The sequence below is a fragment of the Pygocentrus nattereri genome, chromosome 10 (genome assembly GCF_015220715.1).
Source record: "Pygocentrus nattereri isolate fPygNat1 chromosome 10, fPygNat1.pri, whole genome shotgun sequence".
Taxonomy (NCBI): Eukaryota; Metazoa; Chordata; class Actinopteri; order Characiformes; family Serrasalmidae; genus Pygocentrus; species Pygocentrus nattereri.
The window spans coordinates 622,501-645,872 of record NC_051220.1 but is presented as its reverse complement, the minus strand read 5'-3'; the positions used below and the strand labels follow the sequence as shown (position 1 = coordinate 645,872).

General features: G+C 42.8%; 1 protein-coding gene across 13 annotated transcripts in view; it reads right to left on the bottom strand.

The window, feature by feature from the left end:
• The window catches only part of esrrga (estrogen-related receptor gamma a), a 216,675-nt gene that overhangs the window by 48,719 nt on the left and 144,584 nt on the right, over positions 1-23,372 (bottom strand). For 4 of the 13 annotated variants that reach the window (XM_037542221.1, XM_037542218.1, XM_037542219.1 and 1 more), the window contains 2 exons: positions 14,492-14,907; positions 11,220-11,336 (listed from right to left, as the gene is read on the bottom strand). In XM_037542221.1, coding sequence (XP_037398118.1) covers positions 11,220-11,336; positions 14,492-14,894 — 520 coding nt within the window. In that variant the 5' untranslated portion in view covers positions 14,895-14,907. Of the gene's footprint in view, positions 1-11,219; positions 11,349-14,491; positions 14,911-23,372 lie in introns of all 13 variants that reach the window. The other 9 variants (XM_037542216.1, XM_017720333.2, XM_017720327.2 and 6 more) reach the window with 3 other exon arrangements.

Here is a 23,372-nt window from a genome sequence, read left to right as displayed (position 1 = left end):
ATTTGCGAGAGTGGAGGGGAAATGGCAAATGAATACTTGCCTCATTCACTGGTAATTGTTTTCTTTGCCTAACCATTAACCAATATTGGTATAGTTTTATTGGCCTAGGAAAAACTTTCAGCAGATGAACCCTAGTGTGTGTGTGTGTGTGTGTGTGCGTGTGTGTGCGTGTGCGTGTGTGTTTTAGGGGAAAGCATTTGTGCAGAGATAAGGAAGCAAGAGACCTTACCAAAATACCAAATTTCAGAGAGGCTACTGTACTCTCACATCCAGCCAATTGCAAACTCCATCCACATGCACTGTAAAGTACAATAAAGTGAACACAAGCATTCAACACACCTACCACTTCCGAAAAAATCCTCAGCCACCACTGACATGGCTTTTTTGTGACAGGTCATAATCTATCAGGAGCTGGAAGATTGCTGTGGCATGGGCCTTCAAACAGGAGGTCCAGTGCTGGCAGGCAGCTGAGTGACACTGGCTCTCTGGCTGATGGAGGGCGACTGTATTGGCAGGCCTTGGAGAAGTGGAGCGGGGGTGGGGGGTGGGGGGACGAAGGAGAGAACAGCGAGATGGTGCTGGGGGGTGGGCCACTATGGTTAATATGAAGCAGGAGGCGAAGGCTGATGGGGTTGTGCTGAGGTGGGAGCAGTACAGCTGCAGGCTGCTACAGGTTTGGCTGTGGAAGGGTAAGTGGGTAATTGCAGTTTCTCTATGCCCCATGTGTTTGCTGAATCTTTTAGACCATGCCATTGGTTCCTGCCTTTTTTACAGTGTGAGTGTCTAGAACTATTAAAATGCTAGCATGCCTCATCAAAAGTTGCCTCCAAAGGTGTCGTTTGAATTACCAATATTTATTAATCAATAACTACATATGATACACATTTATGTTCCTTGTTCCACATGATCCAGGTCTTAACAGAATATTTGATCCAATGCTGATTAATACAAATAATAAGAGAATGTCGAAGCAGTTAGCATCATACAAATGACATTTTCCCAACTTTAGCATTTACCCCACTATCATTCACTGTAAGCCGCAATAGAATTTTGGAGCAACAAGGGGTCTGGTACTTCATCTCATCCAGCTTTTGGCAATTCTTCCCACCTTGCATGCAAAATCTCCAGACACTTTTCTATGTGCTTTGAAACTTTTTACCAATTAAATGAATTCATTTATAGGGTATCAGTGAGTCCCTTGTAATAGGCTGCTATTGATATTGCATTGAGAATAGTCTAGGGGCAATTGCTTCAGTGGACGAGGGAAGTTAAACTGTGAAACAACAATCTAAACAAATACTCATATATTCATCCACAGTACTGTTTAGTTCATGTGTTTGGTAGACTACTGACGGTGGACACAGTAAAAGGACTGAGGACACAGTAAAGTGATGAGGGTATGACCCACCAAAATCAACCTTCTAATTCTTCCTCTAAAGAACCTTCACTTGTCAGTCGGCTTCTGCACTCCAACTGCCGCAGTGTGAAACTGACAGGTGTACAGGGGGCACAATAACAGTGTGTGTGTGTGTGTGTGTGTGTGTGTGTGTGTGTGTGTGTGTGTGTGTGTGTGAGAAACATTTGTCAAGGGTCAGCTACACTGAACTGTTAAGAGTTTGTAATGGCATTTTTTTTGATGGAACACCATATGTTCTTGCTTCTCTATATTTTCAAACAGCCAAAGTGAAAACACAGCCAACTGTAGTAGGTATAGTTGTTTTTAGTTATTTAAGCCAACAAATAATAAATAATCATATCGTTACGCAACAAGAGTTATATGTCAGTTTACAACAAAAGTGGAACATGAGAAAATAAAAGAAATATCCTGCATTGGAGGCCAAGATAGCCATGGGGATGGTGCTGAAAGATGAACGCACTGCATCAAATTAAACAGGTCGTTTCGTTACTATTTTTGGATGAGAAATTAGCAGGTGCCCAGTGACATGCCTCATAGAGAAGCAACTCCGAATAGAAATGCATTTATAATGCTTTGTTTAATGCTCATGACCTATTTAACTGCAACCTCGTTTGTGCACACTGTCACTCGAACTGAACAGACTAACAATGTTTACTTTATTCAGTTGTGAGTGTCTTACAAAGACAGAAACAAAATGTATTAGTGTAGTGTTGTTAACATGATACTACCGGAGTGGATGTTGCATGGCAAGGCAAGGGTGTAATGTAGGTGTTGGGCTTTTACATTATACTGATTTGCATGACTAAACACAATGCGATGTCATGTTTATGTTTAAAGTTGGAGGATTACTAGTATTAAATCTGTGTGGTGACAAATACTGAGGCCTGAATGAGTTTCATTCTGACTGCAGGAATGTTCAGCCTCAGCACTGCCTGCCTGCCAGCCCCTGCCATTCCCAGATTGCTATTATCTAGCCTCTCAAAGCCAGCAGGTCCACACTGAGCCAAATTTAGCCTGCACAGCCCCCCCAAGGCCTCTGGTAGAGCAGCATGCCACTCCAACCTCTTCCTCTGCCTTTCACGTCTGCCCACTTCTCCTCAACCACTCCAGTCCATACAAAGATTAATAGAGGGTGTGATGATATACACATCATGTGCCTACAGAGATTGTGTGCCTGAATGTTTTTTTGTGTGAGTGTGTGGCGTAGGTGTTACTTCTTGCTAAGCGAAGATAAGCCAAACAGAAAGGTAAATGCATTTTGAGCCATTCCACACAGCAGAAGGCTGTGATCAGGTCACGGCGTGGCCGCCAGCGCCGATCCGGACGAAGAGGAATAGGGACAAGGCTGTGGGCGCCAGCTGTGCATGTGAAGTGCCCACTGCCAAAAGCGCCACCCCCTCCCCCCCGCAACCAAATCAGCCCGGCCGGCTGGAAAAGTGCAGTCTGTGGGACCCAGCGTGGGCCCCCACTATGCAAAGAACCGGCGTCTGCAGGCAGCAGTGCAGAACTGGACATGCAGGAGAGCCCTGTCCGGCTGGTGCCTTCACGCCCAAGTGAAGCCCAGTAAGGAAATTGCTCACAAATTACCAAAACAAAGCAGAAGGAGGCAGCCACGTTGGGCTAACATAGGCAAATCCATGCTGGGCAGACTTGGGCCGCACAGAGTGTGGGTTGGGACGCAGATCACGTCTCGTTTGCGGACACTGCAGTGGTACCGTTGCACTGTAATGGCAGACATTTAAGTGAATGGCTGCACCTCACTTGTGCAGCGGCAAACACCATTAGAGAAGCATTTAAAGGTCAGAAGGTGGCGGACAAAGTTGTCACAAACATCCCTGCAGGGGGCATTCTTCAGGACTGTGGATGAGAGAGGGCTGTCCAGGACTAGTGCTGATGGATACGCAGAAATCCTGGAAGTTATCCAGGATCTATTTGGGAGCCACTCAATCAGAAGCTGCCACAGTTGCTCTAAGAGCTCCTAGCAGGCTGGAGCTAGGATACATTCACCACACTGCATGCATTTATTCTGGTCCGCTGGGATCACTTGGCAGGAGAGATAGCCTTCGACTATCTCTGCGACACTGTGCCACACTATCGTTTACTAAACTGTCACGACTGGTGTTTAGACAATCATGGTCTTTCCTTTAGTTGTTAAGGGCTGAGGAAGAAAAAGGCATACGTCAGAAAGAAAAGCCGGAGCTAGTTTTTGAAGCACTTCCAATCAAGTACAGGCACTTGTGTGTTTCTGGAATGTTCTCAAATGCATCAGGAATCATGACATGGCTGTGGAAAGCTTTCTTTCAGGAGTAAGTCTGCCTCAATTAAGAGCAAGAGTGTCAGGGAGGATAACCCAGTCCATGGCTCGATCTCTGTCCCTGGGGGAGTGGTGAGGGGAGAGACCTCCAGCTGTCCCTCTGCCTGGTTCTAAAGGATCAGGAGCAAGAAATGCACTAAACAGAGGTTGGGAATCTCCCAAAGTCAGCAGCCTGGGGAAATGTTCTCTTCTTGGCTCCAGTTGCCTGTTCTTCGCGTGCCGCACATGGACTTCCACCAATCCCCCTGGCGGCTTTATACAAATGTCTAAAGAGGTCATTTACTTGGGGATCGCACACACCAAGGGAAAAAGAGAGGAAAAAGGAGATCTGGTAGAAGAAGGATTGGAGAAAGACTGAAAGGCAGGGTAAAGAAGATGAGCAGAGAGCATTTTGTGGTGTAAAAGCTTCTGCTACCTCAGCGGAGATGCAATAGAGAAAATGCACGAATCTGACCTTTCCCTTGCCACTGAAAAAAGAAAGGTTCTCAGCAATTAAGTTGGAGTTAATGCCCTAATTATGTGTGCCGTTTTAGGCAGTGCCAGAGGGGATCTCTGAAATAGCAAAAAGGGGGTTTGGCTTGGTGGGGGCATCTCCAGCTGTTTAAGCCCCATACTCAACCTGTGCACAGAACATGCTCTGGGTTTTAAAGAGCTTTGTGCAGCCACCACTATCCTCCCTCAATGTTCTCCAGGTTGCATTTGAAGAGCCAGGTTCAGCTGCAGACAAACAGCAAAGAGTGCATATATGTGTTGGGATGCACATGCCAAGTAGCTTCCGGTGTTGTATGACATAATTATAGTCCATGTATCAGCAGGACTTTAGTCTGGGAACAGGAGCATCTCTGGCTGGTGATGCTGGTTTAGTGTGTGGTCTTTCAGCCCAAGTGTCAAGATAGTTTACCTTTAGAGAGCAGCTGGCTGGCCAGCACAACTTTTTCTAATGTAGTGTCTTTTCAGCTTGATCTCTTCACTGCAGAAACCCCCAGACCCCAAGAAGGATCTAGCACTGTTCACTGTAGCTAGATTACAAGCAGGCAGCAACCAAAACAGCTATGAACTAGGGAACTCGATGCCTAGAGCAGTTACTGCAAACCAAACCGGCTGTATAAAAAAAAAAAAAAAAGATGCCAAAACTGACATTTAGAAACAAAGGCAGGAGTGCTATCTAGAAATAAAGTAGGACAAACCAGAGTAAGAAATGGAGAGAAAGGAAGAGAGAGCAAGAAAATGACTGCATAATGATATCACCCCCTAGAGAGCCCTCTTTAAGACAGAGGCTCTCTATTTCGGGGAAGCAGAGGTGGGGGAGCGTGCTGGGTGGATGGTGGTCTCAGACGGGTCCTCTCCTTGGGCTCTAAATGAATGGCGGCGTTGCATAATCCAGCGAGCTTTGCTGCTGACAGCAAAATGATTTATGCCCTCCGTCAGAGGGAGAGAAGAGTGCAAGAGTGAGACATGGGCAGTGGAGGAAGGGACAGGGTGTGTGAGCATGAGAGAGGAAGAGAGAGAGAGAAGGGGGGGGAAGAAGAGAAAGGGAGAGATTAGATGGAGAGATGGTGTGGGAACACAAAACAGTGGCAGAGGAGGGGAGGAGGTGAGACAGATGCACTCCATGGGACTCCTGACGAGACAGTCTGTCTCTCTGTCTCTTTCTCTCTAGCCTTGCACACTACTTCTCTCCAAAAGACACTTGGGATGACTTAAGTCTGACAGCTCGAAATCATCACCATTAGAGCTAACCGCTTTGTACCACAGAGAGATGTAAAGTAATAAAAGATTGAGGAGAAAAAAAATTCTAAACAGCATCGTAATCTTAACCCGACTGACTGAGCTGTCTTCCTCCTGTCACATCATTGTCAGTTGAGTAAATCGTGCCACACAATAAATGGAAAAAGAGACTAATTTAAGAATTAAAGAACTGAAGAGGGGTTATTTTAATCCATGTGGCTGTATCTAGATTGATTTAAGATGTGAAATAGCGAGCTAAAACAGTTATTAAACTATTGTTTGTATGGTTACTACAATACCTGAAGCATTCCGAACTGCACAACAAGAAAGCAATCACTGGTGCACAAATCTTCTGGATACACTAACTCACAGCAAGTACGGTCTATAGAGTACAGAGTGTGGTAGAAACTGGTGTAGGGAGAAGGTGTGGAACTAGCAGATCTCTGAAAAGGGACTAATAAGACTCATTTTGGATGACTGCAGCTCTCTCATTCATTCACTAACACAGATTCGCAAGTATATAAGCTGGTGTGAGAGAAATGATAGGTACCTCAGCACCACTCATATATAGCAGGTCTGGCTGCTTTGCTTCCACTGTGGCTTTCCTCCCCAGAGAGATGGTTTAGCAGAGAGAGCCTGTGCTGTCAGAATCCCAAACCAAAGCCTTCGTTAGGACTGATGCTTGCTATAACATGGCCAAATAATTGGGGGAGTCTAATTGCCTACTTCAGGAATTAGGTGTTACATATTCGGAAGGTGTATCCCATCGCTGCCAGACTGAGCTTCATCTCTCTCTGTCCCTGCTGGGAGTACAGAGCTGTGTGTACACATGCAACAGAGAGAAAGAAAGGGGGTGGGAAGCACCAGGGAGACCTGAAGGTAATGTCTGTTTTATATCATGAAAAATGTAGTGCTTTACTACTCCCAGAGGAAGTGACAAATGAATGTTGGAAGCTTTTGAGAAAAAAAGGCAAGTATGTTGTAATGGCACGATAGCATGTATGTGGAAGATGTGCTTAAGTAGCCAAAACTACATTATGTAGTGTAGAGCAGTGACAGTTGCAAGGTGAGGAACATTATTCAGAAACAGAGCGAAAGAGCAAAACAGAGAGAAAGATGTAAGAGACACATTAAGGTTTCTCTGGAGGAGTGCATCCATCTGTGGGCACAGACATGAAAGATGAGTATCCTGCATCATCATCATCATCGCCACCATTCCTGCACACCTATTCCAAAGAGAGAACATTCCGCTCAGCCATACGCATTTGGGAAGAGATGCTGTGCCGACACAAGTGAAGTTTACATTCATCATTTGTGTTAGTCTATCTGATATTATGTGGATCTAGAGATGGGTCAGATCAGAATGTTTGAGTATTCAAACAGGCATTAAAGTGTAAAAAAATATATTAATAAGTGCAGCTCACTAAAGGCTGCAACACACTGGAGGAGAGGAGTGTCTTTGACACAGGGAAGGAGGTAATACGAGGACAACTACAGCATGTAGGAAGCACTGCAAGTAAGCACTACCCACAAACAGGAAGCTCAAGCTGACTTTACACTCTACTCCGAGACTTAGTGGAATAAAAATGCAATTTTAATTTAGTGAATTTATCGTATCAGCTAGCTAACTCGTCCCCAAGTTGACGTTTTCAAGCTAAAAGATCACGTTATTGATCTGGGATTAATGCATTTAATACAGAATCATTTAAATATATAATTTGCTCTGGGATTAATGTAGTGCAGTAATAGTTAGATGCTGAGTGGCGTCAACCTGACATCTGATTTTGAATAATGCAAAGTTTGAATATCAAATCTGACTAAAACGCTTATCCCTAGTATCTACTGCACATTTGTGAACGTGTGTGTACATTTGTACCTAAGCTATTCTGAGTGTATGTTCTGCTCTGTGGGCAATGCTCTCATATCAAAAGCATGTTGTGAGCCCTCTCCAGCACAGCCACAAGCAACTCGATTCCCTCCTCAGCGCACAGTGTCTGTGGCTGCTTTAGCATTAGCATTTAGTAGGTTAGTGCGGCTCTTCTCGAGGCTCTCGGGCATATCTCAGCCTGTCTGTGCACCCGTGGATGTAATTTTACAGCTGGGTGACTGGAGGTAGCCGCACGGCAGGTGGCTAGCCCCCAGGGTCAGACAGAGAGGTAGTCGGAAGCAGCAATTTCCTTGTAGCTAGAAAGTGTGTCTGTCGGTTTGTGGTGCTTGTGTACAGGGTTCTGTAACTTGGTGAGAGTGTGTGGACCCTGAAGTGAGTTTGGAGCTGTGCTCTCCTTGTTCATATGTATGAGTTTGTGTGTGAGTGTGTGTGTTGCACTTCTTTCCAGTGCAGTGCGGGCTAGGTGGTTTGGGGAGCCCTGTGGGGTTTGGCCCAGTAAGAGAAGGGATTTCATCACAACTGTGTGTGTGTGTGTGTGTGTGTGTGTGTGTGTGTGTGTTTGTGTGAGGGATCCTGTTTGATCTGGATTACTGATCCTTTCCCCACCCCGACGTTCTTTCCCTGGGGTGACAGGGCTAATTTCAGACACATCTTCCCCTACAGCAAGCTGCTGGCCATTGCTAAGCACTCAACCCCCCCACCTCCCCCCCACACAAGTCTCCGCTTCTCAGTACTTATCCTGCTACGGCCACTGACACATCGACTTATCCCACACCTCTCTGCAGCTAGCCAGCCATGATTAGCGTCCACTAGTAAACCTGCATGGGCCTGAGATGACAGCGCTAAGTTTAATCAGCTTCAGGGTTGCAAGACTAAACTACCATTAAAACCGATGATGGCACAGTTTATGGGGAAAAAATGAAAAGTGACTACAAACAATGGCTGTCACTATAAAGGTAATAGCACAGGTTTATATAAACAACTGTGAGGTAGAATTAAGCTTTTTGTGCCACCTTCTGTTTCTTTCACATGACGAGATCATGTTTCCAGGGCAAAGAGCAAAAATATGAAAAACTGATGAATCAATTTTCCAAATGACCCTTATTCATATGTAGAGGGAGACCTCAGTATTAAATTCAAGCACTTTACAACAAATGGCCATGCCATAGGGTGCCATTTTGATATATGTGTGTATGGGTGGCTAGGAGCGAGAACAAAAGGCTGCTATTTGTCTGCGTGCTCTTGGGGGAAGGTGCCATATCAAACATGCAGCTACATCCTTCAGAGCCTTCTGAAAACGGGCCCCTACGTATCAATTACCTACCTGTCACCAGCACCAGTCGCATAGGCAAATCGGCCTACGGTAACACTGAACGGGACCGCTGTGTGTGTGTGTGTGTGTGTGTGTGTGTGTGTGTGTGTGTGTGTGTGTGTGTGTGTGCGTGCGCGAGTGAGAATGTTAAAGAGCAACATTTCAGACGTACATATACAGACAAACAAGCATGCATTTCCAGCTGCATTTCAAATCCTATATACAGAGACAAATGCATGTACATACAGTACTGTACAAAAAGCAGAAACTACTTATTCATTTAATTTCCTGTTAAAATGAACATTAAGTACAAGTAATTAATTTCTCATGAGATTTTTCGAAGAGATTAGATGAAAGATTCTCGACTTGCTCAAGCAAGCGAAAAGATGAACAGCACTTTAAAGCTTTCATCGTTGAGAGACTGAAGAAAAACAATTAAAAAATCCCACAGGTGTTTCTGTCCATCCTCTCACTGTTAGATGAGAACTCAACGCTAAGGGTCTGAAAGGATGTGTAGCTGTTATGAAGCCTCACTGAGAAAAGGAAAAAGATGAAAAAGGAAATTTCCAAATAAAACAACAACGCTGCTGATGTTCGCAGCTCCTCCTGAGCACAGACCTTGACATTAGCTACTGAGGGGAAAATACAGAAAAAAGAAGAGAAAAATCGGTGTAGTTGTTGAAGCTTCTGTGTAAAGTTTTAATCAAGATGTTTCCTGATTTTTCACTAATACTGAAAAATTAATAACCTGTACTTTATGGTTATCTTGACTGGAAATTAAAAAAATGTCTAGTGGTCTCTTGACTGTAGGTTTAAGAAACACACACACACACACACACAAATGTGAACCTGTGGGGTGTTTGTGCCTGCTGTTACTCCCTAGCTGTGTTGTTTTGGTTTAATGTGAGCTGACCGTTAAGGTCTACATGAGGCAAGCTAGCTGCAGGCTTCTGAATACGTGTGTCCAAGTCAGTGTGTGTTTGTGTGTGTGTCTCTCTGAATAAGACGCAGTCTACCTGATCATGACTTACAGGGAAAGCATGTGCGCACGCACGCACGCACGCACGCACGCACGCACGCACGCACGCACGCACGCACGCACGCACGCACGCACGCACGCACACACACACACACACACACTCTTTTGCTTGGCCTGTGGCTCTACACTGAGACTATGAGGCCTGTCAGCACCTCCACACACACCTGCACGTTTCAAACAGGTCCCATTTCGTGAGTGACAGAAGCAGAACCTTCCCCTCACAATCTTTCTCATCTCCCCTCACCGCATGTATGACGGCAATGCGATCGGAAACAGACGGAATACTCTGTGTCCACTCCAGCGAGAATGAAAGAAAGAACGAGAGAGGAGCAGAACGCAGTGGGATGTAGTTACATTTATATGCACTCTTAAAAGTAAAGGTGCTAAACAGGGTTCTTCCCTGAGGAACCTTTCAATGTGATTCAATCGAATTCTTTAAAAGTGTTAATTCTTTACATTTCTGCACAATTAAGTCCTTAAGATAAATAAAGTAATTTATAGTGATTTGACGTGAAACGTGGCTTTCAGAACCAGAATTGTCAGAACTATTCACAGTGGTGTTGAGAATCAGTCGCCTGACTCCAAAAGCTACTGCACAAACAGTTATTACAGAAAAAAACATTTACTAATATGCTGCTACTACTGCCTGAGAGAACGCTTAAAGAGACAGCACTGAAATAGTTTTGGTCTAGTTTTGTTTTTTTTTTCTTTTTGCCAATTCCATTTATGGATTTATCATGATCAACACTATAAATACAAACTCAGAAGACATGAAGATTCATTAGTCAATATGGACAGTAAATAAAAAATAGATGTGCTGTTTGCCAAAAGCTTTCTCTCTGTTGTAGACATTGCACCATGTTTGGTACAATACAATTTCACATTAGACCACAATGAACAATTCGCTTATGTCTCAACTGTCAACTTTGCAGAATTCCTGAAAGGTTCCTTAGGAAACGAAGTGGTTTTTCTATGGCATCTCTCTAAATAACCTACCTTTACTTTTCTACCTTTATTTTAATGATCGTATGGTGTGCAGTGCAAAACAACAGCGGCCACTTTTTTTTAGCACATAGGCGCTAGACCTCCACAAACTCCCAATGTCAGAGCGTGTATGTTTTCTGAGAAAGCATCAGCTGAAGCATTTCCACAGGAGATCGGCCGCTTCAACATAACTGCTTGTCTTCCCAACAGAGCTCCGAGAACATGCCTTGGAGGCCAGGTCTCTAAATAAGAAGCTCGCTTGTTAGTTAAGAGTGGGCCGAAGGGGCTGAGGCCAAAGCTGCCATGCGGCTGACAAGGAGAGACCTAAAGGCAAGGTGCTGGGCAGCTCCTTGCTTTCAACCTTGACTTTTAGACCTGCCCCACTTTTGTTTTTTATTTTCTCCATGGGCTTTTTCCCCACTGAATGAGCAGTTTCCTTACCTCTGAGCTGTGAACTAAAGCAAAGCCAAAACAGGATATGATTTTTACTTTTTCACTTCATTCACTCGTTCTCTCTCTCTCACTCCCTCTTCTCACCTTCTCGCATCATCCCAACGGTCAGACACTTCATGAAACGGCAGGCTTGGCAGGACTTCCGTCGGCGCTTGGTGATCTCACATTCGTTGGTGGCGGGACAACTGTACTCGATGTTCCCTGTGGCCAGGCATGTAGAGAGAAAAGAAAAGGAGAGTGTTTAATGACCGCTTAAGACCGGAACCTACTGTACAACACTATGACCGTGTCCGAGTGACTCCAACCCTGCTTCTGGAAGAGCTATTCCAGTTCCATTCCTAATCTAAAACATATAATCCACCTAATCAAGGTCTTACTGTATTTGAGCTGGAATGGAACTCTAGAATGGTAGCCGTCCAGGAGGAAGGCTGGAGAAAAATATTAGCACTGATTAAAGATTAGTATTGATGGGAAAACCTAAGAGTGACCAATTACAGTGTTGGTTTTAAATCTAGCTGCGCTCAAATAACAACTGTAAGAGATAGGAAAACACATTTTACTGCAGCATTTTTCATAAAACCATGGTATGTCCTCACATTACTGCCATCAGAAAGAGAAATGACTGTGTGCCTCAGCCTGTACAAAGAAATACAGACTCATAAGTAAATTAGCTTGGTCATGATTCTGGTTGTGGCTCACAGAGACCGTTTTAAATGGAACATCCTTTTTCATCATCAGCCCGAAAATAGCTTTAATATGTGTCTTTAAAAGCAGCCAAATGTCTTTACACACAATTTATATTTGTGTGATTTGTGATTTAATTAAAAAATGGGTATAACTGATGATATCTTGCACACCCATCGCAATCATCTGGACAGTGAAAATGTAACCTTATTTTATATGTCTGAAAAGTTTTTTGCAAACTTTTACAGACAACATTACCTGACATTGCCTTGGTGACAATCTACACGGGGAGCAATTAGAGCTCTTTGACAAACGCTGATATATAAAACATCATGTCTGAATATTTTGCGATTTTGTGTCGTGTTTGGTGTGTAAGACTGCTGTTATATGTTTAAGAAATGGCACTTAAAATGCCAAACTGCCAATGTGCAAGTGTTAATTATTACAAAGATTTATAATATGCCTCCTTAGATATAGTTTCTTCTCAGAAACTGCATAGCACTTGATAGGTGAAAAAAAAATCTAAGCCGCTCATCTTCCTGGGACTCTGGGGGTGCTGGAGTCTAAACACCAAGGACAGGTTAGGTAAAAAAATGCTGGGACAAAATATTTCACACACACACACCCACACACACCCACAAACACAGACATCTTCTACCATGTTATATTTGCTGACATCATTTCCTATTTTAGAGACACAAAGTACATTTGAGAGCTACACCGAGACTGAATTAACAAAACCTAGATTATCTGTATAGAGAGATTATATGTAATAGCAGTGCCTATAGCACGCATACACACGTACACTCACACACACACGTTACACTTTCACTGTTGCAATCTCCCTCTCTCATGCACACACACACACACACACACACGCAATTAACATAGGCCCCGTCTGGGACCTTCTCACTGATGAAATATTTCAGAGTTAATCAGACTTTGTAAACACTGATTTGTATTGACTTCTCTTCTGTGAACTGATGTTTCCTCATTAAAAAGCAGATTAGCAGTGTGAGCAAGGGGACTGAACGCTCAAGACTGCTAATTCAACAGGAAACAGTATTTAAAGTATGCATGTCCATTAGACTAAGGTCCAATACTCATTAGTCAGGTAATCACCAGGTCCCATTAGGGTCTTTGGATTGGGCACATCATGTGTGCATGTGTGTGTGTGCATGTGTGTGTGTGTTAAATGGAGATGCATGTTTAGGTGCTGGGCAACTCAGGAGGACAGTTGTCTTGGCTAGAAGGGAATGTTTAAAGGTGGAAAAAAATCCTCACCGATCTAGGGTGCAAGCTTTCCCTTTGCTGCTGCATGTCAATGGCCCAGGAGCTGTGTCCTGGATATCAACACTGCAGGCTCCATTATGTGTGGCAGTGTATGTTTTTAGTATGGGCCCAAGAGCTGCCAGAACCGAGCAACATGATTCGAGTAAGGCGGCACTCGATTAGTGTAATGTTCATTGTCTATCACTCAGGACCTGCCGAGAGGCTTCAATGTGTTTAAAAAAGCATCCCGGGCGCTTTGCCTTCCTTCATACCACATGCCATCACTCATCAATCTGAGTCAAACGCCAATGGAGCTCATTACTGACTCATGTCCAAACTGCGGCCTTGGACTGACCTTACACCACAGCTGTATGGGAAGAGGGAACTCGGAGAGAAGCTTTCATAGGCAAGAAGCAGCTCTACAGGCTGATATTCATGGTGGCCCACTCTCTCTCACGTAGCTCTGAGTGGCTCAATTGGGAAGTGATAGATGCAGGTTGTCAGGTGGCATTGGAGGGGTGCCACCTCTACACCAGCTGCCAGAGACACAGAGTGGCCGCAGCGGCCATGCCATGGCCCCCCTACTCCACACCTCATACCTAGCCATAGCTCCTGACGCCCGTACACTCCTCCCGCATCCAAAACCAGTCAGCCTGGAAGTCAATAAACACCCAGCTGGATGAGGCAGGTTTGGAAATTACCAAGAGTTTCATTGGCTAATGGGATGAAACATACCAATATGTCAAACTCCTAGCATCAGAGGGCCTGGTTCCTGCACGAGCCAAGCATAATATCTGACCCACTTGTTCATTCATTATATTTTTCATCCTTTTATATTTTTAGAGTATTATTTGCACCCAGTTCAATGTATGGACATACCATGCTTATCACACAAATTAAAAAAACATTTTTATAATGTGTGATATAGGTTTTGGCAATAAAATAATACTTCACCTTGAAAACATCTCACCACTAAATACTACACCTTCTATTAATATAAATAACCTCACTCTTCCACTGTAAAGAAAGCAGCTTGAACAGCTAAGTGTATATTGTTGATTGTCCTGCTCTGACTCTAAGAATCAAGTGTCTTGTATTGTTCCCCTATCCCCTAAGACAGGGATGTAAAACTCAGGTATGGAAGGACCATAGCTTTGTTAAGCTAAGAATTTTCCCTGTTCTAATGCTCTGGAAGGCCTTACTAATTAGCTGTTGAGTTCAATCAGGAGTGTTAAATGAGATACAGTATTAAACTCTGTGTTGTGGCATCCAGGATTTACACTCCTTCCCTAAGCTCTGGCCTTCTTACTAGACCCACTCCGAAATCATGTTTGGGCTAAGCCTAGCATTCTCCAAAACCCGCTCCTCCATTAAGTGGCTGAGGGAGGGTTAAAGCCAACCTTGAATGGTCCTCTTGAAGAAGGCCTTGCAGGCCTCACAGGAGGCCACGCCGTAGTGGTAGCCCGAGGCGATGTCGCCGCAAACCAGGCACAGGCGCTTGGGCATGGAGTTCAGCATGTATTCACACTTGATCTGCGAGTCCTCGCCAATGGTGCTGGAGCAGTCCTCGTAGCGCTTGGTACCAGCTCCGTTGGGGCCTAGCGCACCGCCCGGCCCGTACAGGGTTGGTGAGTCCAGGCCGTTCTGGTGGCCGTTCATGGCAGAGCTGTAGCTGCCGCTGGCGTCCGAAGAGCCGCCGGGGCTGTGGTGGTTGACGCTGTCTGTCAGCGAGGCAGGGCTAGAGGGTTCAGTCTTAATGTAGGAGGGGCAGTTGGACTCAATGTGGCGGTCTTTGCTGGACATTCTGCAGAGCAGCCTGCTTGAGACACAAAACAGAAAAACAAAACAGTGCGCGTCATTATCTCAGCCATCAGAAGGGAACAGAAAGCGACAGCCAATAACATAAAGTCTTTGTGTTCTATCGTGTTTTTTGGGCCAGGCTACAAGGCACGCCATCCTCCTGTCACAGACAGACTGGCAGAGACAAACAAAGGCAGCAAAAGCCCCAGGCTCTGACACACAATGCTCAAGAAAGCCTTCTAGCATATCTCTCTCTGTCGCTCTCTTTCAAAACCTGGGGAAAAAAGAGAGCACTCAGCAGCTAACATAAAGCCTCCCAACTGTGAATTCAGAAACCTAGTCCCATTTTTCCCCAGTGTTAATGACTTCTCTGGGAGGAAACATAAGAGGAGAGGCGCGTAAAACGCAGTGCAACGGGCTCCCCTGGGCCTCACTAAAGCGTCTGAGTGATTCTATATCTACATGCCAGTGAGGATCGGAGCTAGAGTGGTGACACCAGCACAAAAACGTTAGCGCACCACAAGATGTATTATATAGACAAAAAGAAACAGTGAGAACATCTCAGCACTACAATAATTATTACGCTTCTAAATTAAGAACAAGAACATTGATTCAAAACTGAAATTAAGCAGCAACTAATTTAGGACAAATTTTATCTGTAACACTGCTTAACAGGAGTCTACATCTTACCTTTACTATCGATTATCGAGTATATGAATGTTTGGTATATATGTAAAAATACGTGTAAATGTGTGCAAGTTCTATGCGAAAGTTTCTGCTTCATAAATATTACAAAAAAAATATTTTTCAGAAATATTGTAAGTTTTTATATTATAGCACAACAGGAGATACTTTTTTAGCAATTTGTTTCCTATGTCACTCAACAAAACAGATGTCTGTAAGCATTTTAGACAAGACATTTTAAATATACCATTTTCCCCAACTTTGTGCCCCAAGTACTCCACAAATGACTGATGTGAATGTTTGATTTAATACTAATTTGTCTCTGTTGGGTTAGGGTTAGGGTTCTGTTGCTGGTCTTCATCACACACACATTGTGTGCAGCATGGCAAAGTGTTCAAAGGCACTCCATACGTCAATTTTAGTCACATTTGTATAATAACATTTTAATTGTGCTGATAGTCTTGCATGCACTTTCTGCAGTAAGCAAAGTTGCAGCCATTAAGTCTGAAAACCAGAAGCTTAGTTTATGCAAATAAAGCAGAATTTTGGTGGTTTTAGCTGAGATATATGTGGACAGTATTAGGACTGTAGTGGGGGTAGCAGAGTGGGGCATTAGAGCCTGAAGCTGACTGAATGTAGTGAGTTCCGTTCTGACTGTGAGAATGTTATGGCTGTTGGAATGGGTTGCTTTGGCTGTGAGGGTACTTTGCTGTAGGGGGGTAAGAATATTTAAGAGCTCCAAAAATGCACAAGCACTGTTTGGGCTAAAAGTCTGACAAAGAACTAACGAGGTTACAGAGTTAAATGATGGAACTGGTCATTTCAGTGTGCAGGACATGCTGATTGGTTGAGGACTAATAAACGTAGCTTCTAGAATTAAGTAACATAATATATTAGTTACCCCGTGACCCTGAGGGAGAAGCGGCTTAGAAAATGTGTGTGTGTGTAGAAATATCAGTTAATTTCTGTATACAAAATACATTTCATTAACTGGATGAGAACTGAAACCTCGATGCTATAATGAACTGAAACAATACAACAGTGTACAATCGAGTCTTTAAAGTTCCTCAGAGAGCCAAAACTGATCGTGCACACTATACAGCACTAAAACTATCGGCTCCTGACAATAAATAAAGAGGTGATCAAAATGCAACGTGACAGATGATCTCCTGGTGTAGCCTGTAGAAATAGCTGGGTGCAGGGCTGCAGACAGAGAAGAGGGACGCTGCCTGAAGCCTGCCGCCATCACTCATTCCGCAGTCAATATCAACTTGTTCTACATGAATGTAATCAGTGTGGAGCGGATCTGCAGCTTCATCATCCTCACTCACAGCCAGTCAACACAGAGCGCCAGACACAGAGGTATATGCAACAAGAAACTGACAAGTAAATGCACAAATGCAACACTGACACAATTACACACCCACTCATGCACACACACACACACACACACACACAAACCCTAAAAGCTAACAAAAGAGCAAGCCCTTCCATATTACACCCCCACCCCCCTTCACCGCTCAATACTGCCAAACCCATTTAGTGGAGCCCCACCTCCCTCAACCCTCACACAGGCGCACTCAGTCCTAGGAGACTGGCCTATTAATGAGTGCTGTAATTAATAGATATCTCTCTTCTGTCTTAAAGGAAGCTGCAAGGCCTGGAAGAGTGGATTAGCAATCCCCCCTGACAACCATCCAAAGGACCTGCAATCTGGCCGACTAGGGACCAGGAGTGGAGGTTTCAGGGACGGTTCTGTTAGGCCTGGCTAATTTAGGAGCGAATGAAGATCAACATGACCACAATGCAGTCATTTATTGGTGAAGATCCCCGTAGACTGTGGCTGTGTTTTCGGGAACCCAGCATGAGAGTATATGCAAATACAAACACACGCACTTCAAAAAACACAAGTGTACGTACAATCTCGACCGGCCTATTTACACTTGAGCGCCTCTGTGTCAAAGTGCTTTAACCTGAGACATCAGCGATGGGAAAAAGACGTTATATAGACAAAAAAGGAACTCACTGAAGATTTACATGGACGAGGCCGGGGAGCGGGTTTTAACACAGGAGACGAAGGAGGACAAATAAACTAGACAGGCTGCAAGACCACACAAAGGTCTTTTTAATTAAGGAAGCCCGCTTCTAAATGAGGGTTCTAAAAAGCCAGTTGGCTTGTAAAAGATGGATTCTTCTAAGGCCTATAAAGTAGAGGGGGAGCGAGAGACGGAGAGACAGACAGAGAGAGAATGAGATAGACAGAGAATAAGAGAGTGAGTGGAAGAGAGAGAGAGGGACAGAAAGAGAAAGGAGGGCGTTTTTACTGTTATTGTGACCAACTGCATTAAAATCACGTTATAATACAGTTATCCGAGCATACTGTGGATATCGACAGTAACTACGAACACTGAGCAACTGCATGTTTCATAACAAAATGAGCATAATTAAAACGTTAAATAACAATCACTGTATGGATTAGTTTTGATAGTATTTTTGATTATAGCACTACCTCTTTTCTGTCTGTTCCAACTTATTTTATCTTTCTGAGATTTGCTATCATGATGCATATTGTATCTCATGAAAATCTCAAGGTATTATGGTGTTTCCCCCCCATATTTTCACCCTACAAGCATCGCAACTCCACTTCTTAAACTCTTTAAACCACGGGCTTATAATTTAGTAATTAATCTATAAAATTATAAAATTTAATTAATCTTAAAACATATTGTAATTCAGTAATTACAATAAATTATTCAATAACTAATAGGAAACGTGTGAAGATATGAAATAATAATCTAATGATTAAAAAATGTGATTATTCAATTAAAATGATAGAAATACAACATTTGAAATAAAAGTTATGCTTTACTGTCCCAATATAGTGCTCTAGCTACAAGCAGTCGCTACATGCCTGACAGGCCAGTCATGATATAACAATATAATACGATATGATACGATATAACGCGATACATGTATACATATACGCTGCATTGTATCAACATGTGCTAAATCTGTAATATGAGCGCAGGAATTTTACCTGTGGGCTCAAATACAGGTCCTTGCAGTTTAAAGGGTTAAAAGCCTGGAACTGTGGGATACTAGGGAATTGGTTCTGGCTGCCATTTGAACTGGAAACACACATTTTACTGCCTTCTGAATAGCAGCAGTCCCATTAAAGCTTTTTGGAGTACGAACTCTGGTCTAAATCTGCTGATTTAATCCAGGTTGTAGGGTATATTACAGGACAGGACAATCAATTCTGAAAAGAAAATACTCTTATTTTTATAACTGCACCCCCACAACACACACAATCCTACACAGTACCAGTGTGTTAAAGGTGACAGACTACATTCTAGAACATTCTGGAAATGTTCCAGGAGTAACTCATGTATTTATCCTCAGTACAAAGCTGGTTAAAATGGCTACAAACAGAAAAGCCTGTTCTTGGTAGCAAATTTACACTATAAACACTATCTCCTGTTCTATTTATGGCACCAGGGCCGAACTGGTTTGGGTGGCAGAGGAAAGGTGCTGACACTCCTGCAGAGCATGAGAGGAAGAACGTGGAGTCCGAGAGGAAAAGAACAAAAGAGGAGGAGGAAGCATTGTAACACTCTCTACTTTATAACACTTTGTAACTGCTTTAAGTCTCTCGACAGGAGACGGCTCTTTAACTTGGCCCAAAAGTTCCTTCTCCTCGCCTGTTTCTCTCTCTTTCTCCCTCTCTCTCTCTCACTCTCTGCCCCTCTCTCCCTTTTCTTCTTCTTTCTCTCTTTCTCTCTCTCTGTTCCACCCTCCCTCCCGCTCTTTGAAATTCTATGACTCCATTAATCTGAGCCGGCAATATTCACAACTATCTATAAATTCAATTGTCAGACGACGGATTTTTATTCTAGGCTGCACTTGAATCTAAAATTAGAGGCAGTAAAATTCGCATTAGCTCTAAGAGAAATGGAATTGTAAAGCCTATATTTTAGAAGAAAAGAAAGCCCTTTCTGCCAGAGAAGAGACTATTTGAGAGGTAATGATTTTATCTGTTTTTCAGCAATGCCTGGCGCCGGCTTCAATTCCGTGGTGCGCCATTAACAAAAGAAGTTTTTTACAGGGAAAAGCACTAAAATTTAGTTTAAGCTTATGAATGGAAATAATCATCGTCAAGTGGAAGGCATAAAAAAAGGCTGGCCGTAGTACTGCAGGGAGACAAGATTTTCTAAAAATGGATGAAAGTAATCAACTGTTCTGTATTGTTATAAGTTTATTGTTATGCTCGTTTAAAAATGGCTCGCAGTTAAATTTAGTCTGTGCATTAAGCTACATAATCAAGTACTAGAGTACGAAACCATCGATACACATACTGCAGTAGAGAATCCAGAGTACAGCGCTGGGTGGACTGGAACACAGGCTGATGTGCAGTGTGCTGGCTATTTATGTGTGGCGTAAGTGTTAGCATATGTCTGTGAACTGCTGAGAATGTCATCTCTAATTATGTTGTGGGCAAGGGACAGGGGACAGTAATCGGGTCAGTTAGGCACACGTACTGAAACTGACCGGTGCTCGCAAACATTTACTAATATTTAATAAGTAATAAAAAAGTAATAATAATAATAATAATAACAACAACACTAATAACACTAATAATAATAATAATGCACAACATTTGCTGGTTCTGAATATGACCATGTTCAAAGACACTGTAAAAATACTTCTTATATGCTCACACATGAGCATACACAACAGCTGAATTATGTATTTTGGCTAAGAAAAAGCATTCCTTGTATGGACCGTGGGACATACTGATTCTGACAGGCGCCGCTACACAAGGTCTGGGTGACGTAAAAAAAAATGAGCACGATATTTTCTAGTGACAAGATGATTTAATCAATATGATTGCCAAATATATGAATGAATGAATGAATGAATGAATAAATTAATTTAAAGCAGTCTGTTGCAGATTTAGCTTTTTATTCTATTTTGGTGTATATGTTTTTTTTTTTTTAACACAGACATTAAAAGAACTTTAGGCCCTTGTGATTTAGGCATGAGACACTTGGGAGTTTACATTACTGTAGCCTTTTAAAGGTCCTACTATATCAATGTTTTACCAGTAAAACTTTATAAAAAATTGTGTACATATTATTCAATATCATTTATTAGCTCTTTTCAAGAAAACCAGCTGCAGACGGAGATGCTAATTTTTAGGAAAAAATTTGTATTAGTTAGACCAGCACTAGAGTAACATCAGTCACCTTTTTGCTTGGTTCTTGTAGTACAGCGAGTCATTTTGAGGCAACCTGAAGTTCCAAAGCATGTCGGCATTTGCTTTTTGACTCTATACACTCAAACTAAATGTACAGTAAAATAAATAGAAAGTTAAAACTGGCTTCACACTGTGGAGAACAGAGAGAACATACAGCTTCTTAAACCTCCCTCTCTGTCTCTACCAAACAGGAAAAAGCTGACTGCTGGAGCGCACGCCCGTGTACTTCCTAAAGGAATGTGTCTCCCAATATATTTACAAGCTGTTTGATGGTAAATTAGTCCGATCTTATTATCTCTCAGTTACCTTCCCAAAACATGCCTTGCCTTCTCTGCACATTGCCCTTAGGTTACTTGTCCATCATCAACAACATTCAAACATCGCTATTGCCTACTATGCCTACTAGACATACATATACATATATATATATATATATATATATATATATATATATATATATATATATATATATATATATATATATATATATAGTAAATGGCCCAAAACCAGATTAAAGAGCCTGGCTTTGTTTAAACTGAGGGGTCAACAACTACAACATGGTAATTATTATGTGACCAAAACTGAAAAGTTGACACAACACTTAATCAATTTATCATTACATCCCAAATAATAATAAATACTACTACTACTACTACTACTACTACTACTACCACCACCACCAGCAACCTTTTTTTGATTGTCTTAGACATACTGTCCCAGTCAAAGGACTAAAAAGTACAAGGCACCTGCTAACATCAAATATTAGAGGCATCATTTGCTCCCCCTTTCCCATAAAGGTTAAATCTCTGAGGGGAAGTGAGACCAAAGAGATTATTGTCTTCTTTTTGTTCCACATAGCTCTCTCTCTCTCTCTCTCTCTCTCTCTGAGGCGAGGCATAGCAAATCAACAGGAAAACAATTTTGGAAAACACAAGCCACTTGGCAATGACAAGGTGTCATTAGATTGTTTGACTGATTCAGTGCTTTGACAACTGCAGAGCCCAAACATGCAATCATTGCATTAAGGTGCAGCCACTGAGACTCTCCTCTCTCTCTCTCTATTTCTCTGTGTCTCTGTCTCTCTCTCTCTCTCTCTCTCTTCCCTCCAACTCCCTCCATCAGAATTGAGGCTGTCTGATTACAGGAAGATAAAGGCTACACTCTGACACAAGCCAGCTCCTGGAAAACTGCTGGGGGGACACAGCAAGTGCCAAGTGCCTTTTCATGACGCAGTGTGAGCTCATCCTATGCATGTGACCCAAATGCAGGACAGCTTTACTATCCCATAAACAAAAGACTGGACAGCACAGGTGCAGTTTTCTAAACCAATTCTCTGCACACTGATCACTTCCAAAGACAGAATTTAAACATAACCACGAACAGAAGAATACTTTATAATATCCGACACGGTCATAATACGTCTTTAGAGTGTAATAAGGATGCATAGATGGTCATAAAGAAGACATATAGACAGAAGATGAGAGCGGGCCACGGTGTCTGATTACAGTTATTTCAGCATCCCAACACAGACACGGAAAGCCCTGTGCCTTTTTCATCCACCACGCAGGGAGATCAATTGTTATAACATTACTGGGTGGGAAAGTAGTAATTCACTTCATTGTCGATGACTGGCTGCAAAATAACACCTCTGATTACATGCAATCAATGTGATAATGGCAAAACCACATTTGTACGAGGGAGCGAGTGCCCATAAAACCGTCTCGGCCTGAGTCGGGAATCGAGACAAGCCAAAGTGTAATAAATGTCTTTGGAAGCACGACAGCTCTTTGCAATGAGCAAAGCTCTGAGATCAGTATTTTATTTTTATTTAGCAGTTCAAACTATACAGACATAATTACAATTAATATGCAACAGGAGAACATGAAAATCTAACATTCAGGTATATACACACACACACACACACACATTATATATGTGTGTGTGTGTATATGTGTGTGCATAAAAGGGCAAAACAGTTCATTTAATGGCTCTGTTTCTATTGAAATGTATAGAATTTGATTGTGTTACAGAGAGTAAAAGGTTTGGTACAAAACCTAGTGTTCCTCTTAACACATACTGACAACACTGCAGGGCTGGGATGATCCAAAGCCGATAAGGGACTAGCGCGCGCGTGTGTGTGTGTGTGTGTGTGTGTGTGTGTGTGTGTGTGTGTGTGTGTGTGTGTGTGTGTGCGCCTTTTAGTGTGTGTGTGTGTGTGTTCTGGCCCCTTCACAGATGAAAATCTTGATGATTTAGGTCATTTTCCTGTGCAGGCTGATGAGATAAGTGTGCCGATGAGATGTGTTAGCTTTATCAGGTAAGATGCCCCTCTCCACACCACACACACTAAAAGGTACACACACACACACACACACACACACACACACACACACACACACACACACACACACACACACCTCTCACTCTTTTCCTCTAATCAAAAAGTTACAATTTCTCAATCAAAGTCAATTACTCCATTAAAAACTTTTTCTCCTAATTGACCATCCTGACGAATCAGCAATTATTAGCAATATGCATGA